Source organism: Aethina tumida, chromosome 3 (genome assembly GCF_024364675.1).
Source record: "Aethina tumida isolate Nest 87 chromosome 3, icAetTumi1.1, whole genome shotgun sequence".
NCBI lineage: Eukaryota > Metazoa > Arthropoda > Insecta > Coleoptera > Nitidulidae > Aethina > Aethina tumida.
This window is the reverse complement of record NC_065437.1, coordinates 30628234-30645084: the sequence shown is the minus strand read 5'-3', so window position 1 is coordinate 30645084 and position 16851 is coordinate 30628234. Positions and strand designations below refer to the sequence as shown.

At 29.3% G+C, this 16851-nt stretch overlaps 3 protein-coding genes across 3 annotated transcripts in view; 1 reads left to right on the top strand and 2 right to left on the bottom strand.

Moving 5' to 3' along the window:
• The window catches only part of LOC109601499 (LHFPL tetraspan subfamily member 6 protein), a 163570-nt gene that overhangs the window by 62741 nt on the left and 83978 nt on the right, over positions 1 to 16851 (top strand). The window lies entirely within an intron of this gene.
• LOC126264876 (cilia- and flagella-associated protein 157-like) lies at positions 879 to 2320 on the bottom strand. Its single transcript, XM_049964518.1, has one exon. It carries the CDS (start codon positions 2301 to 2303, stop codon positions 936 to 938), a length of 1368 nt encoding a protein of 455 aa, XP_049820475.1. The 5' UTR covers positions 2304 to 2320; the 3' UTR covers positions 879 to 935.
• On the bottom strand, positions 2719 to 4123 carry LOC126264877 (uncharacterized). Its single transcript, XM_049964519.1, has one exon. It carries the CDS (start codon positions 4016 to 4018, stop codon positions 2738 to 2740), a length of 1281 nt encoding a protein of 426 aa, XP_049820476.1. The 5' UTR covers positions 4019 to 4123; the 3' UTR covers positions 2719 to 2737.

Below are 16851 nucleotides of genomic sequence, written 5' to 3'. Positions count from 1 at the left end.
AATTGTTCACTTTAAAAGACCCCCCAGTGCAGATGATTACAAATGATGAATTTATTCACATTATATTTGTGTCTTTTTTTGTTGGATATCCCACCCAACCTTTCGGGTCCACTTTTATACTATGTCGTAATTTTAGTTCATTTAATATTCATAACTTCTTTTGTGCATATATTTCTAGAGACATAATTTGTCTAAAATTGTATATAATATATAATATACATTAAAATTTATTTTTTTCTTCTTCGAATTCAAATAAAATTTATGTTAGACACTTAATTATACTTTCTTGTATAAAATATTCTATTAATATTTATAATATTTTATCAGTATTATTTGATTACCCTTAAATAATAACATTTACACCCTCATTAAAGATAGACAACATGTGCGCATTTCAGCACCAAATAAGACGATTGTTGCATATATCATGTTTCGTAAGCTTAATTGTCGTTAGTCTAACTAATCCTTTTGTATCTGCAACAATGTTGTTAATTACGAGACACTAGACCGGGATTAGCCGGTGCAGCGGCACAATCGATTGCGACGGATCCTTTCGGATCCGTCACTACGGTAGACGCAGAAAGTAACTAACTGTCTGAATGTGAGCCAAAAATTTATGGCACGGTTCTTCTCTACTTCCTGCACTCGCTCAGTTTTAATGAATATTTATAAGTAATCCTCTTGAATAATTACCATGCACAAATCTCAGTTTTCTGCGTGTGAATGAGATCTTTATTAAAATCTGAACTCAAATTTATTCCTCGTTATTCAGATAATATGCGGTTAATTATGAGGTGCCAAGTATTTTATAATGCAATTATATTCACATTTAAATGTGAACAGAACTATATTTAAGTAACAAATAATTAACTTGCCTGTAATATGAAAATGTATATATAGTTTATTTAAAATTATTCATATATAAAATTAGTACATTAGTGATCATATTCAACCAGAACGGAGTCCTTTTCGAGAGAACATTGCGTTATTAAGGACTCCGATGTTTCTTCTAGTACTTCAGGGTCAGTTTGCATTTCCTTATTTTCGAAATGGTGGATATCAACGTCTTCGTCTTCAGATACCCATTTATAGTTTGCCAAGGGAAGTGCATTGATTTGAATTGTGTTCAGTGTGCGACGAATATCATTTAAAATGCTTACCATTGTTTGCGGTTTTATATTTTCAATCGCCATTGCAACTTTTATAATGCGCTCTATTTTTTCAAAAACATTGGAAATTGCTAAGTTTTCTTTACGTAACACATTGCAATTATTTTTGTATGTCGATCTTTCATCTCGTATTTTTTGCAATAATTTTAATAAGCCGTCATTGTTTAGCTTCAAACTTTTGATCTTCCCATTAATTACAGTTATATTTTTAGTTAGTTCGCTGTTAAATATCCCGCGAGACTCTATGAATTTTAGCTGTTCTGTTACTACACTGTATTCTTTTAAAATTTTTAACATTTTTATATGTTGATGTTTGTACCTGCGTAAAGATATTTTATATTCTTGCTGTTCTAAACTGACTAGTTGTCGGAGCTGTTTATTTTTAAACTTCAGTTTGGCATTCTTGGTAAAAATATCATGATAATTTTCTATAACATCTATAAGGTTGTTATTAACTTCGATATTTTCCCAGACAGCTTTATTAGTACAGGCTGCCATTCTTATGTCTGTGGTTGTTTCTAAGTCCTCCGAAAACTTGTTAATACCATATTCAATTTCTTTTTTTATTCGATCCATCGATATTATCACATTCTTCTCCATTTCATAAATTTCTTCCTTGTGTCTTTTGCTTTGTTCATACAACACTTGATCTTGTAGGTCAAATTTTATCATTAGCTCTTCCCGAGATTGACGCAAATCCTCCAAGGTACTTAATTTATTTTCAATTGTTACGTTATCCAAATTTAGGATTTCCTCCATTGTGTGAAATTCGGTCGCCTTTTCGTCCAATATTTTTTCATATTTTTCTGACACATCTTCAGATTTGCGTTCAATTTCTTGTTTGATATCTTGAAAATGGGTAATGCGATCGGAAAGTTCACTAATCGTCCTTTTTAAATAAAGGATGATGTCCTCTTGATCTTCTCGTTTATCATTCACTCCTTTCGTACACTCTACAACTTCTAGTTCTTGTTCGGCATGGTCCGATTTTAGTTTGGCAAGTCGTCGGTTTAATTCAACCAATTCATTTTCGAACTCGAGCTTAGCAGTCAAATTTAATCTGGGATCTGATGCTACGACAGGAATTTCAGCAACGTTCTCTGTTTTCTTCACTTTTTTAGCTTTTTTAGGCATTTTTCAATTACGTTCAATAAAACTGTCAAATGTGACAAATGTACATAGTAACATAAACATAGAGTTCAAAACTTAAATATTAAAGATCTATTAATTTTTTTTATATTATTAAATACACTTCAAAATGAAATGGTTTATTTCACTTTTGAATTTGTGTTTATGGTAGTTTTACATTTATTTTACAAATATATAGTTTGTGATATTTAAGAGATTCGTGTCTTCTTAATTTAAAACCCTTTAATAAATAATGTATGACTTAAACCTTAGCCAAAGAGGAAGATTAATTTAAAATTTTAATAATAAAACACTGAATCCCCGTACTTTTACCAATCTTTGTGAGATCAGTAAAAAAAAGTTTATTAAGAATTTAAATAAAAATTAGTTTAGTTTAAAATTCTATTCGAAAATAAAAGAATTGTAAATTTATAACAAATTTATTCACTTAATATCTCAATTTCTTCATCTTCAATAGTTTCAGGAATAACTTGGATGCCCACATCAATCAATTCTCGTTTTGACGCAGATTTTTTTAAGAGGAAACTTGCATCTATTCTGTTTACATCCGAAAGTGACACAATCATTTTTCGCAAAAAATCTAATATAAATTTGATACTTTTTACCATATTCTTTTTGTTGGTACTCAAAGCAGAAGAAATAAAATATCTCACATCTTCAAATTTGGTTTGTAAGTGTGAAATGTCATGTAATATGGTTTCATTCTTCAATTTGAGTTCTAATATTATTTTTTTGTGTTGATCTATTTGCTCAATAATAAATTGTTCCTCATTTTTTAGAAGAGCGGTATTATCGTTTTTCTCTTTAGGTTTTAAATCCGAAACAAATGGACAGCCCATCATACTTAATATAGAATTAATTGCATTACTGTTTCTTTTATACGAAGATTCAACTGCATCTGATTCTTCTAGATCCAGAGCATATTTAAGTTTATGATGATAATGTTCCTTTCTTGCTTTTAATACTTTTTCATATGTTTCTCTATGAGTCTTTATAGCTCTATTCAACTCAGTATTAAGTTTTATGTTCTTTTCATAACTAGAATTGGAGGAGCACCAAACATGATAAAATGAATTTTTATAAAAGTCATTCCCCAAATTTTCTAATTGCTCTTTTAACTCCTTGTTCATTTTTGTGATACACATCACAGATTCTCTATCTAACGTATACATCTCTTCTTTATGCCGTTGGTCTTGTGAATGAAGCCTTTGTAATTGTTCTTCAAGTTTTGGCATTGTGTGATCCATTAAGAAAGGTATGCCTAAGTTTTCAAGATGGTTCACTTTTGATTGAGCCTCTGCAATTATTTTTGACCATTCTTGTCTCATACATATTAATTCCAATTCTTTATCTTTTATTATTTGTTCGTTCACTTTTTTTAAATGTGATTCTTTTCTTTGCTTTTCATCCGCGGATTGTTCCATAACAACTATTTGATCTGACAAATCTTGAATTGAATACTTTAAAAAATCAATAATATCTTCTTTATCCTCAATGGTAAATTGTTCTGGTCGTTCTATTTCCTCTGCAAAGTTTTTGTGATGAGTTCGGAGTTTTGCAAGCTTCCTATTAAGTTCTACCAATTCCCTTTCAAATTCAAACTTCTTTACTTCAGTTAGTCTTGCATGTTCTTTTATGACAATTGGTCTTGGTTGTTTTTCCTGTTTCTTTGCTTTGGATTTGCTTTTTTTAGGCGCCATCTTATTTTGTTCTTCGAATTTTGCAGAATTTATTACAAAAAAAAAAAAAAATTACAAAGTGATTAATAAAATCCAACGTGGAAGAAAAAAGGAGAATTTTTGTTACCCAACCCCCTCAACTTGACAAGTAACTGACACAAATGACATTTTTCTAATCAAAAGTAATATTAATTGTTTTAATCTATAATAGAAACTTGTCACTATAATTAACAACATATGGGGCACCGCCGCCCCTTGGCTCATTAGGTCCCTGCAAGGGACCTACATGAGGCTAGTGAGGTCGGCCCTTGGTGTCCCATACTATATTCGTAACAGACAAGTCTGTTTCGAATACAACATTTCCTCTCTTTTGGAGCTGCGGCGCAAACATGCCCTCAATCTCCGGAGATCTATCTTTCAACACTCAAATCCGGAGATTGCATGCTTGCATGACATCCAACCATGTGAATCTGACAGATGCAAGAGACCTTGTCTCTTGGCTGTCTAGACCTCTGCGTCTCTTTGGGGCATGTTTTCTTTAGTATGTGACGGTTAGCTGTAATCCTCTATAATTTTTTCCTTCTCTCTATTTTCCTAAACCTATATGGTTATACTCTTTGGCCATAATCTTCGGATCGGTGCCCGGAGAGGGGTTTTTAGTCGGTTAGTCCGACACTGCCTTCGACTTCCACCAGAAGGCGTCTTGTAGATTTTCCCCTCTTTGACCCAATAAAAAAAAAAAAAAATATAATTAACAACAATTATATAACTGTTACTCATCCTTATTTATAACAAATAAGAGTCTACCCAAAAGAAATTTTTAGTCATATGTAATTTAACATTCTTTTGAAGATATAATTTTACCCACAAGTTTTTGAAATATTATTAAATTCTCTTTAAATAAGTAATGCAATAGCATGTCTGAAATTAAGTTTATTAAATTGTGTTTATTAGATACCTAACTCGATTTAGTAGCAGATACTCACCAAACATTGATATATTAATTATCATTCAGTTCCTCACTGGCTTCTAATTTACGTGTAAATTGTTTGTAGTGCGCAGGTGTGTGAATTAATTTACCATTTCGCTAACTAATGCAGCGACAGCCTGTATAATGTACTGGGTATTGAAACGCAGTCTGATCAAAATTACTTAATGTTTAGTTGGCCTTTGGAGGACCTCCGCAATGTTAGTGGTATTTGCATTAGGGTTAATAACGTCTCTAATGATCACTGAACATACATGCACGATATAATGGAACCTTGGAGACGAGCATTGAAAACACACAAGGCAATCTGCCCTACACATAGTTCACACAGTTACCTAGATGTCAAACAATGTTACTTTGATCATAGTCTGAGTGGTTGATGAAGAGCACAATAACGGTCATGATCGACATCGAGAAAATTACACATTTTTATATTATTAGCTTTGATATAAACCTTGATGGGTTTGTCAATATACATGATGTGATATTTTGGAAAATGCATGTGTTTCAACTCAATGAATTTATCAGAACTCATTACTGGGAGCACATCAATTCAAAAAAAGTAAAAAACCTTTTCCATGAAATGATCGTATTCATTAGCTACATATCTATTCAAAACAGAGACACGCAGGTTTTTGATTGAATGGAGAATTTGAATACATACATCGTGTTAACGTATTTTACATTTAATCTTTTACGTAAAACATGTAATTGATGCTCTTTACATATTCATTATGTATATTACTTAAATAATGTTGGTTGAATAAACTAAAATGAATAGTTTCTGAAATAATTACCAATATTCGTTCGGGTAATATACAACAAGACGAAAAGTTCTTTCTACAACTTTATTGTGAAAATTTACTGGACAGTGAAACAATAGTAAACTCCTGCCCGGAATAGTGAAAATAGATTATACTATTACCCACACACCTTGCTACATTATATTTAATTCACACCAATTCAACTAAATTGTTGTTACCTACACCGAAATTTAATTCAATTTAGAATTCATTCAAAAGCTAAAAGGTTTTAAAATCTTATTACGGAAAATTTGCATGATGATCAGGTGGATAATCTTAAGTACTGGTTGAATAGTGGTTATATGTCAATTGCAGTGGGGGGCAATAATTTGTATTAGTTTTAATTATTAACTAAAATATATATATATTTTTTTCATATTTGGTTTTACCTTGACCTCAGCAGCATATCTGCTTCGCATGAAATTTATTAAATTGTCACACAACTTCACATATTTTGTTCCCCTATTTTTCTCTGCAAATGATCCCACAGATGTTCTACAGGATAAAAATCGGGACATTTTATTATTAATTTTCGCCAATTATCAATACGAAAGGGCATCTAGACTGGTGTTAAATAATGGGAACCTTAATGCTGAGAGTTAGATTTTAACCATTCTAGAAAAACAATATTTTTTTAAGATTTTTTATAACAATTATAAATAGACACCCATTTTTAAATAAATATACAAACAGTGTACTTTTCTTGATACATTCGTAGCATATATTTGTGCTGTTCCGGTATTTTTGATGATAAGTCGGTAGAATAATTTTTATAACACCGATTTGTTAAACGTAGAAAAAATTTCAATTATTTTGGTCAATTTGTACAATGTTAAGTATTATAATTATTTTTGTAATTAACTTATACAAAATTATAAAAAGATTCCAAATTTAAGACCATATTAATTTGAAAGGAAACATTTTTCTATTTTATTGACAAAATAGGTCAAAATTTTATACTGGTTAACAAGGGAAAAGTAAAAAAAATCATATATAATTTAACCGTTCACCTTAATATTACATGAAAATTATTTATGCTGAAAAACAGTATAGTCTTTTATATTATATTTCAATTAATATTTTAATTGATTATCCGAGTTATACCGCCATGCAGCAAATTGTATTTTATAATATAAATGTAGAAAATAAATAAAAATAATTATAATAACACATGCATAATTGAACAAGTTGCGATTTTAATTTAAAATTTAATTATTTTTGTTTAAATGTTGCAAAACTGAACACGCATTCGACCCGATTTTATTTTAATAAAACTATACTGAAATAAAATATGTACATACATTTGTAATAGAAAAAATAATAAATAAATAAATAAATAAAATAGTAACCAATGTGTTGCTTAGAAATAACCCAAATTTTAATCTAATTTAAAATATTTCGTTGAAAAGTATATAAAAAATTAATTAATTAATAAAGTACCTTGATAATAATTAGAATATAATAAACAAAACCAAAACTGACAAATCCATTATAAGTCTGTAATATAAACAAGCAAATCTACTAATGTTTCCGAGTGAAGTTTTCATTTTATGAAAATAAAACTTCGTAAACGATCTTCCTATTTCGCTAATCTAATACTCCCACGTTTGTGCGGACGAACGTTGAAATCCATGACTTTTAAATATTTGCATGCAGGAAATCCAAGATTACATCATACATTGGAGGAATTAGTCCACAATAAAACTAGCATATAGATTTTGTGAATGCAGACAATGAACTAATATTTGCGAAGCATCCTGCAATAAAAGAAGTCGATCCCGAATAAATTCCTGCTGTTGCAATCGACCGAACTGGCTGACGGGCTCCACAGTTTCAAAGCCCCGATATTCCCAATGGCCAACTTAAATGGAACGATCGTTTTTAATTTAATCTTTCTTTTTTTTAATAGAGACAACTTTGCTATAACAAAACAATAGAATATTGGAAACAAAGGAACAGTTACTATTATTTTGTTAAAAATTATGTGCGAAACATTTACTGATGTTAGGTTTTTGTACACATCACGTCGTCATAAACTGTTTTGTCTGAACATCTGGATTCTGCTCCAAGCTAGACATATCACCGACAGGCAGCAGGCAGCAAAGAAAAAGATAATATAAAACAAAATTAAATCTTCATAGAAACCTTTTAATACATGTTGTCATCTCTTGAGGCGGCGCAAAAAGATAAGGGAAGTGTGCGGGTCAGAAGCGATAGTGCTCGCTACAAATATCTGACAATGTGTTGCAATATGGTGGATATTGTTCATCCCCCAGTGATTTAAGATGGGTGATTGACGCTTGGGAATGTGTGTTCTCCACTAGCAACCATTTCTGAATCTTTCGGATGTTCCTTTAACACCATTGTTACAAAACTGTACAATATGAATCCCCTTAGATTGCGGCACAGTACCGTGGGCCATTATTGTGGCTTTCTACAAAATTGCTTATTTCTTTCAGATCTCTATGTTGTAAGTCTTTTGAAATTAATTTTAAATTTCTCAGCAAAATGTTTTGTTCGATATAATAGGGCTTTAAATCTTTCATATTTTTATTGAAATCAAGTCATATACATATTATTCAATTTTATATTGACAATAGAAGACATACTTTAAATATTTAACTTTTATTAATAGTAAAATACAAATATCGTATTATTATTAAAATTAAATTCAAGTGAAATAATTTTATAATATAAATTATAATAGATATAAAATTTGTTTCACATAATTTTTGTTCTAGAAAATAAAATATATTTAATAACTTATTGTTGAAAGCTTTTAAAATCATTGCTGAAAAATATGGTAGTAACGATTAGATAGTGAATTTATTTTAGTTAAGTTTTTGACACATTTATTATAGTATTTTAAACAATTTTTTGTTATATGTATCATAACATATGTATGTGAGGATGATGATGACAAAAAAGACAAAAACTTTTGTAGCTTCGTATATATATACACTCCGCACATTAGTAGAAATAAAATTAACAGACAAGAGTTTTATATTTTATTCTAATGTAACATCAGAGAAATTATCATGAGATATGTTTTCATGTAGGAGACAGTAATACATTACTTGATATTTTGATGTTTGAAGTTAGGACGTTCTTTTAATATTCACGGTAAATCCTACGTGGGTTGTTCATTTAAATGTGGAAACAGCAATTTGTTAAAACCATGAACAGGCACCAACATGATTATTACATTTCTGTTGTTGAACAGTTCTCGACTCTTTGAAACAAATGCTTCATTCCTTTTACCGGATTTCGACCGTAAAGACGAAGTATACTCAAAAAAGCATAATAAAACATTGTGAAGGGTTAAGCATTTTATTAGTAAAAGATTGGCGAGAGGCAATTAAGAAAATTTATTATTTTATTAAATTCACAAATTACTTATTTCTTGTACCAGTGAAGAATGTTTTGAATTAATTTTATCTAATCATCCTCCTGAAAATTAATTTGAATTATTAAGTTTTCAAGATCGTGTACGTAAAGTTTACTAATCTTACAAGTTTCACCTGAAGTTCATTACAAGTTGTTAGTGAATTTTCATTACACTATCGACATTATCTTCACCAGAAGTTTTCAATTAATTACCGTGGATTTTAAATTGCAAAGCAAGATACCAAATCATGTGAATTCGCGGGACATATGTCAATGTATTATGGTAAATAACGGGGACCTGGGATTGGGGCAATCGTTACGAACTCCGCATGAAAAAAATATGACCGCGTTTAGGCAAAAGCAAGTTGGTGGTGTCTCTCAAGTTCGTCCCACTCGGAGCCATAAATTCCGATTCTAGATACGAACGAAAGTGCGAAACGACACCAATGAATTGAAAAACGGCAGTTCTCGTTTTTGAACTCTATCTCTTTCCCTCTTTCTCTCTGTTTTTTATAATTTGTGATGTAAATCCACATCGGTTTTTACTTCTTTTTTTACATAATTAACGCTTTTAATTAAAAAGATGGGAGTTCAACGGGAGTTTTTACCCTAGTAGCATTTATTTTTTTTTAGATTATGTTTTTCTTAGGTGATGATTGTTCAATTTCTACAGGGTGGTTTTACAAATGGTGCAAATATATAATTGTGAATTAATATTAACCTTTCGTCAGTTAAAAAAAATAAAATATTTTTTAAATAACAATGAGTGGTTTTTATTGGTGTCCCATATTTTTCTGTATATTATAAAATTGCCTAGAAATAGACTACTATAATATATATCATACAGTTGTGGTCAGAGGCACAAAATATAAAATTAAAAGTCTTATGAGAATATTAATGTTGTGTAGTTATTGTAATAATATAATATTTTACATTTATTTTTTTACATATTTTAGAAACGATGGAAATATTAATTTAAAAATGCATATTAGTTTGTTTTAGTTTGCCTTTTTGTGGCACTATTTAGCAATACTATTAATAGTAATAATTTAAGCTCAATTAAATTTGTATTATTTTATTAGAGATATTACACTTCAAGAAAGAGGAAAACAATTAACATGAAAAATCAAGTTCTAACTATTGTTGAGGTCCCTAAAAATTAAAGATTTTTACAAAAAAAAATAAAAAAAAGTGAATTAATTGAGTCACACATTTTCATACAATCAGATCTTGACGGAATAGATAACACTTGCAGGGAAGTATTTCAGAAACCATTGGTACCAAAAAAGAAGCTTTGCACAAAATATATTAATTATCCTCTAGAATTTGGCAAGGAGAACTGTAAAAAATCCTACAGATCATTGGACCAAATGTAAAACAATACAATCGTCTTCTAAATCGTAGTTTGAAGTCATAAATAGAAACTCGTGAAACGACATGAGGAAAAAATATATATTGCATTTATTTTAAATAAAATAATCATTTTATAATTAACAATAAATTGAAATGTCCGCTATTGTTCTCGCCTTCATTTAAATTTTCAAAAAATAATTTTTTATGTTTACGCAAAAAGAATAAATATACGAGATATAGTTCATATGGAAAAAATATGATCCCATTTAAGCCATAGTGTAAGTTTTGTTGTGGATGTCCCTAGTTCGCTCCACCCGGAGCCATAAATTCCGATTCTAGATACGAACGAAAGTGCGAAACGTGACAAGTGAATTGAAAAACTAAAAGTCTCATTTTAGGTTAAACTCCCTCTTGAAATTTGTAATATTAAACATCGCCTTATCGTGGCCGACTTCTTGTTGTTTTTACTTGTAATTAATGCTTTTAATAATTCGTAAGTCGTGAGCTGACTTGAAACGTGGCGACACTTTTGAAGTTTTCACATCCGATTAAGCTTGTAAAGTTACTATCATTTTTCCTCTCGAGTGGCCTTCTTTTGACTTTTACTCCCGCTCTGAAAGTACAGAAAAATGTCAAGTTTGAAAATAGTTAATTATTAAAGAGACTTTTTAAACACCAATTTTTTGATGAAAACTTTTTTACTCTTTTTTTATTTAAATATTCATGTTCGTTAAAAATATATATAATTTTTGTTGTTACTTCTATTTTGTAATGAAAAGAGTAACAAAAAACATTTTGTTATACGTTTATGAACTTGTTTAAAAAGTATTTTATAATTTCTTTTTGTATAAATTCAGATCAATAACTAACTAACTATACACATTAACCATTTTCGATAATATTTTAAAGGAATTTAATCATCCGTCTGGACATTTACAAACTTAATGTTAGGACAGACATGGTTTTTAGTATCCTCTTATAAATACATCCGTAACTGACAAGATGTTTTGAAATCTGGGTGATGGTAATACGTTAAAATCTTAACACTATACAAACAATCCTAAACTTCTTCAAAGTATTTTGTAACATGCAGAAAATTGCGACGTAAAATTTTGCTCCATTGTTTACGAAATCTTTATAGCTCGAGATATTTATTACACGTAGTTAGCAGAATACGCATACAATGAAAATTATCTTTTTAATAAGACGTCCCATTGTAAACAAACTTAATTAACATTTTTATTTAAAATATTTATAATAGAATCTCTGTAAGGACATATTAAGGAATATATTTGTTGTTTTCCTTCGTGTCCTCTGGGGAAATTATCTCTTAATACCATATATAAATTATTTTGTGTTTTAAAAATATGTTATTATTGAATATTGTTTATAAAACCTAATTTTTTTAGAAGCAATTATAAAATTAGATGATTCACTTCTTGTATTAATTGAATTGAAAAGTAAAAGAATAGTTTTCAGCATTCTTATTGAATTGAAGACATTCATCTCACATTTTTCAGTCGGATTGTGAGTATTGGCTATAATTGATGATTCGAGTCTATGATAACCCGAAAAGACTTTGATTTATTCTTATTTTCGCACATTTTACTTCGAGATTTAAGATTTTTAAAGTGGTTTGTAAGTCAGGAGGAAATTTAGCCAATCAATCATTCAGCCGAAGTTGGATGAAAGCTCTAGCTGCAAGAGGACGGAAGATTAGGGAATGACATCGCGTCATCTTGCTACCACATTAAGGCGATATTTATGATACGGTGCATTACCTAGATAATTAACATAAACTTTGTCATTAACGCAATATTTCACAGATAATAATTTAAAAATTTATGGTATTATTCATTGGTTAAAACATTACTCAATAAAATTAAATTTCTGTTTCAGTTACATATTATTATGTTCAACAATATTTTATTTTAAATAAACGACTTTATTATATAGGACAATTATTTCATAACATTTTAATAGAGATCTTTATCCTATTTCATACTTCTCCATCTAAAAGATCAGCTGTGTCTATTCAGTACAAAATATATTCAATGATTTAATGCATATAAATTTCTATATTACGTGGAGTAATGTGTAATTGAATATTATCACGGTAGTAAAAACTTTACTTAAAAAATAAGATGTATAAGTTTAAACATTTATTACACACAATTTGCCCTTTCTGATAATAAAGGAAAAGTAAGCTGAGCTATAAGTCTGAAATGGATAGTATTGCCTGTAACTTTTGAACATATATCAAACTTATGGAAACATTTTTAATAATTTATTTTTTCTATAGGAAGTCAAAGACAGTATACCTGGAAAACTTTACATATTGTTTTAAACTCATGTGTTCCGTAACTTTGAAGTAATGCTAGAAATTTTAACAAAAGGTCGATAAACGTGCGCAGCTTCATAAAGTCATTTTACTCAAGTTTTGAGTATTTATGCGAAACTAAAAGGTTTTAGAGCCACCGAAAATATTTGAATTCATATTTTGTGTCTCTTTCTGTAGAAGACATATGTTGGTAGTTAGAGGAGTAACAAAAAAATTAAGATTAAACATTTTTTAAGAACAATTTAATTGAAATTTTGTCCAGTCAATAAAAACACACATTGTAATATTCTATATGATATTTTGCTTTTTTGACACACAGTTAAAATAATAGGAATATTAATTTAAACGCACCTAGTAGTCTGCTATGGTTGACATTTTGTGGGACAATTTAATAATATTTTTAAAAGAAATTAATTAATTTCTCGATTAACCAGTGCAAAGTCTGGATCTGAATCTGAACTTATGAAACGACATGAAGTCTCGATTAAAACACGAAAAACCATCAAATTTAGTTGAGTTGATTAACTGAAATTGAAGAGTCGTGGAATTTAGTAGAAAATTGGTTTAAGTACAAAATGAATATTTGTAGAAAGAATATAGTGTATTTATTTAATAAAATACAAAATATTTTGATTTTGCATTTAATTGGACTACATTAAATAGTTGTCTGCTACTTCTGTGGTCACCAGTACATGTAATTAAAACATAGGCTTAAAATAGACATAAAAATTAATAGAAATCAACCATAAAAATATCAGTTATGTTAAATAAAGAGACCACTATACATAGTCTCATTTAAATTTTAATGGTGGCTAAACGAAGATTCACTTAAACATGGGTAAATGATTACAAAACAACAAAAGTAAGCAAAATAAATAAAATCCACTTTAGTGAAAAGACACCCCATTGTGAAAAGAGGATTTTAAATTAATTTCATAAAGATGCGTGATATTGGTTGAATGGAAGAAATAAGCAATTTTGCACAGAGCTACCATAATGGCTCGCGGCATTGTAGCAGAAAGGAGGAGGGATCGGCATTATGAGATTTTGCAGTTTGCCAACAATAGTGCCCGAGAATATCCAGGAGATTAGGAAATTGTTAATAATTGTCATCTCACTGTATAAATTCTGATTTATAACTTAGACCTCGACTTTCTTTGTAATCACTAAACGTAAGATACGTTGACTTGACTGTCAATTTTTCTTTTATTCCTTTCTTATAATTCGTTGGTTACAATAACCCCATATTTATTAAATACTATCGGATATTTAAAAAAAAACAACAATAAGAGGGGTAATATGAAAATTTTGTTTGTTCAATCATTTTGTTTTTATTTATTTTTATCATCCAGTCGATGATATTTTTATACATAAATTGATACAAAAAAAATATAAAATATTTTTCAGAGAGGAAAACAAATCAAATTAAATTTAATATTGCCATTTTTAACATGAAAATGTACTTAAGAATATTTAATATTTTTATCAATAAAAAAATATTTTAAATAAATTTATAAAATGTTAAATAATTTTAATAATCAAAATGCGTACTGTTCGATTATAAGGGTATTTTGGAAAAGTTTTATTAATTTAACTAAGTTTCGTCCCAGGTCTTGTCATTAATTCCGTGCCCAATATATCAAAACTAGGAGGTAAACTACACTAGAGTAATCTGACAAAGTTTCTCCGATACTTGAAAGTCGATCATGGAAGCTTAATGTATTCGCATCATTATTATGTTTCTCCATGACTCATACTCCAATCTTCTTCATGTCGCGTAATAATATAAATTAAATTATTTGTTAGACGACTTTAGTTAAATTTTGAAATATTCAGTCAGTAACTAAAGAATTTCACATATATTTTTTAGTTTATAACATCTTATATCTATTAAAACAAATGTTGGTAATAAATACCTATTATCACGTCCACAACGTATGTAATCATAATTGCTAATCGGGGAAGCCCGTCAACACATTATGCTACAAACTCCTTGCCGAACTCCTAGTTGCGGAAACTATGCAGCCAAACATAGTTTCTCCACTTGAAGTAATGTCAACATCGACATCGTCTTGGGCTATAACCCAAACCAAGCTTATTCGTAAATTCAATATTTAGCATATTGGTATTCTGAATACTTCGGGGAATATGATGAGAATATGTATGTATAAGATCATTGAAAGTCAGTTTATCTAATCGACGAACTGTTTAAACAATTGTCACGATAACGGTTCTACTGTATCCACTGTAAATGTCGCCTTTGTAAGTGCTGTACCAGTTGTCGATTGCTGCAGCAGTTGAACCCAGCCACTAAAATGTGTTTGTTTACACGAGACCCGTATAAAACTGATACAGTGCTTATGCAGGCGATGGTACACATACACCGTATAATACAGATTCTTTTCATTAATTTTATCCACTTTATTAATTGTACAAAAGTCACAGTAAGTGATTTCTTGGAGTAGATGAGTCGTGAACCGAAACTATTTAAATAAGTTTAAATTGTACAAAATTGATTGCAAACACGAAGGTTGGCCCAGAAATTTATTAAAGCTTTGTGAAAGTTTATAATACAAAATTAATGATCAAATAAATCATTCGGTTTCAATGAAATGAGAGAAAAAAAGAAAATCAATTTGATAATGAACTATGAAACAATCCGTAAATTACTTTCTAATCAATGTATAAGATCAAACAACTTTCAAAACTATGACGTTGGATTTTAATCAACTAATAGAATTTTCTTGTCATGATATTTTCGATATTTTTTAAAAATAAGCTAAACATTGATATCTTTTTTATATTTATTCATTAATTTAGATACAAATGGGACTTTTAATATTTATTAAATCATTTTAGAACGCACATTGACTTTCACGATTATGAAACAAGGTGTCTTTATTTCAACTCTGCTCGTATTAAGAAAATTGACAAGAAACTGAAAATATATTTGCTTAAATTTGGGAAATTGATTCTTGAATAACCTTACACTTACTTAAGTTAGTTCGTTATCTTTTTAAGTTTCCTTGTTTGCTTTTTAATGTTGGTTTAAATTATCTATAAGTTCTGTATGCACATTTTTAACAGGAATAAAGAATTGAATTGAATCGATTATAATTTCATTCAATTCAAATTATTATTTTTTGTAATTTTGAATAATCACTTCATTTAATCCCTTGCGTCAATGTTATATTTCAATTTAATTAGCGGCTTGGTTAAGATGTTTACTTGTAAATAGGAATGGGCTGAATCCCCTTTGTCAGCTAAAAAGCACGTATACCAAATATCGTATTTTATACTTCAGAATATTCTTCGGAATACTCGTTTCGATGTTGACAAACTTGGCACCTAAAATATGGGAAAAGTTTCGATAAGATGTTTGATAATCAACTTCATGCGTTCCAGATTAAAGTTTTCAAAGCAAGGATTAAAACTTATATTGATTTTTAAATGCAAAATAAATAGTAAAGTTTAAATATTGTAAAATTCTAAACGTAAACGTAAATGTGGCTTTAGTGACCTGTTAAATACGTTATTGCAAATAACTCTCTAATGTAAACATTGATATTCCCTAAAATGACGTATATATCGTGAAATTAGACATTTACCATTCAAAGCACTGGTCATTAGTCCTTTGGGAGTAGTAACACGTCCCAAAGGAATAAATAGGATTTACGTTATCCTAAAGCCGATACAGAAAATCCAAGCCAAGGCACAAAATTACTAAATAATGTAATTTGTGCCTTGGCTGTGGACATAATTTCCAACTAATTATGTATTATACATACGACTATTAATATTTAATTCATCACATTAATTTTAAAATTATTTTTCTATTGCGGAGCCTAAAATACAATACATTCCTTATACACATTATTACGATAAACATGTCAACTAACAATTTAAATAAAACAGACCTTCCAAACTCCTATTATGTTAATTTTACGTGATTTTAGTTAGAAAGCAGTGAACAATTAACAGT

What these genes read in the sequence shown, in the direction of transcription:
- LOC126264876 (XM_049964518.1), bottom strand. Translation starts at nt 2,303, where the DNA reads ATGCCTAAAAAAGCTAAAAAAGTGAAGAAAACAGAGAACGTTGCTGAA.
- LOC126264877 (XM_049964519.1), bottom strand. Translation starts at nt 4,018, where the DNA reads ATGGCGCCTAAAAAAAGCAAATCCAAAGCAAAGAAACAGGAAAAACAA.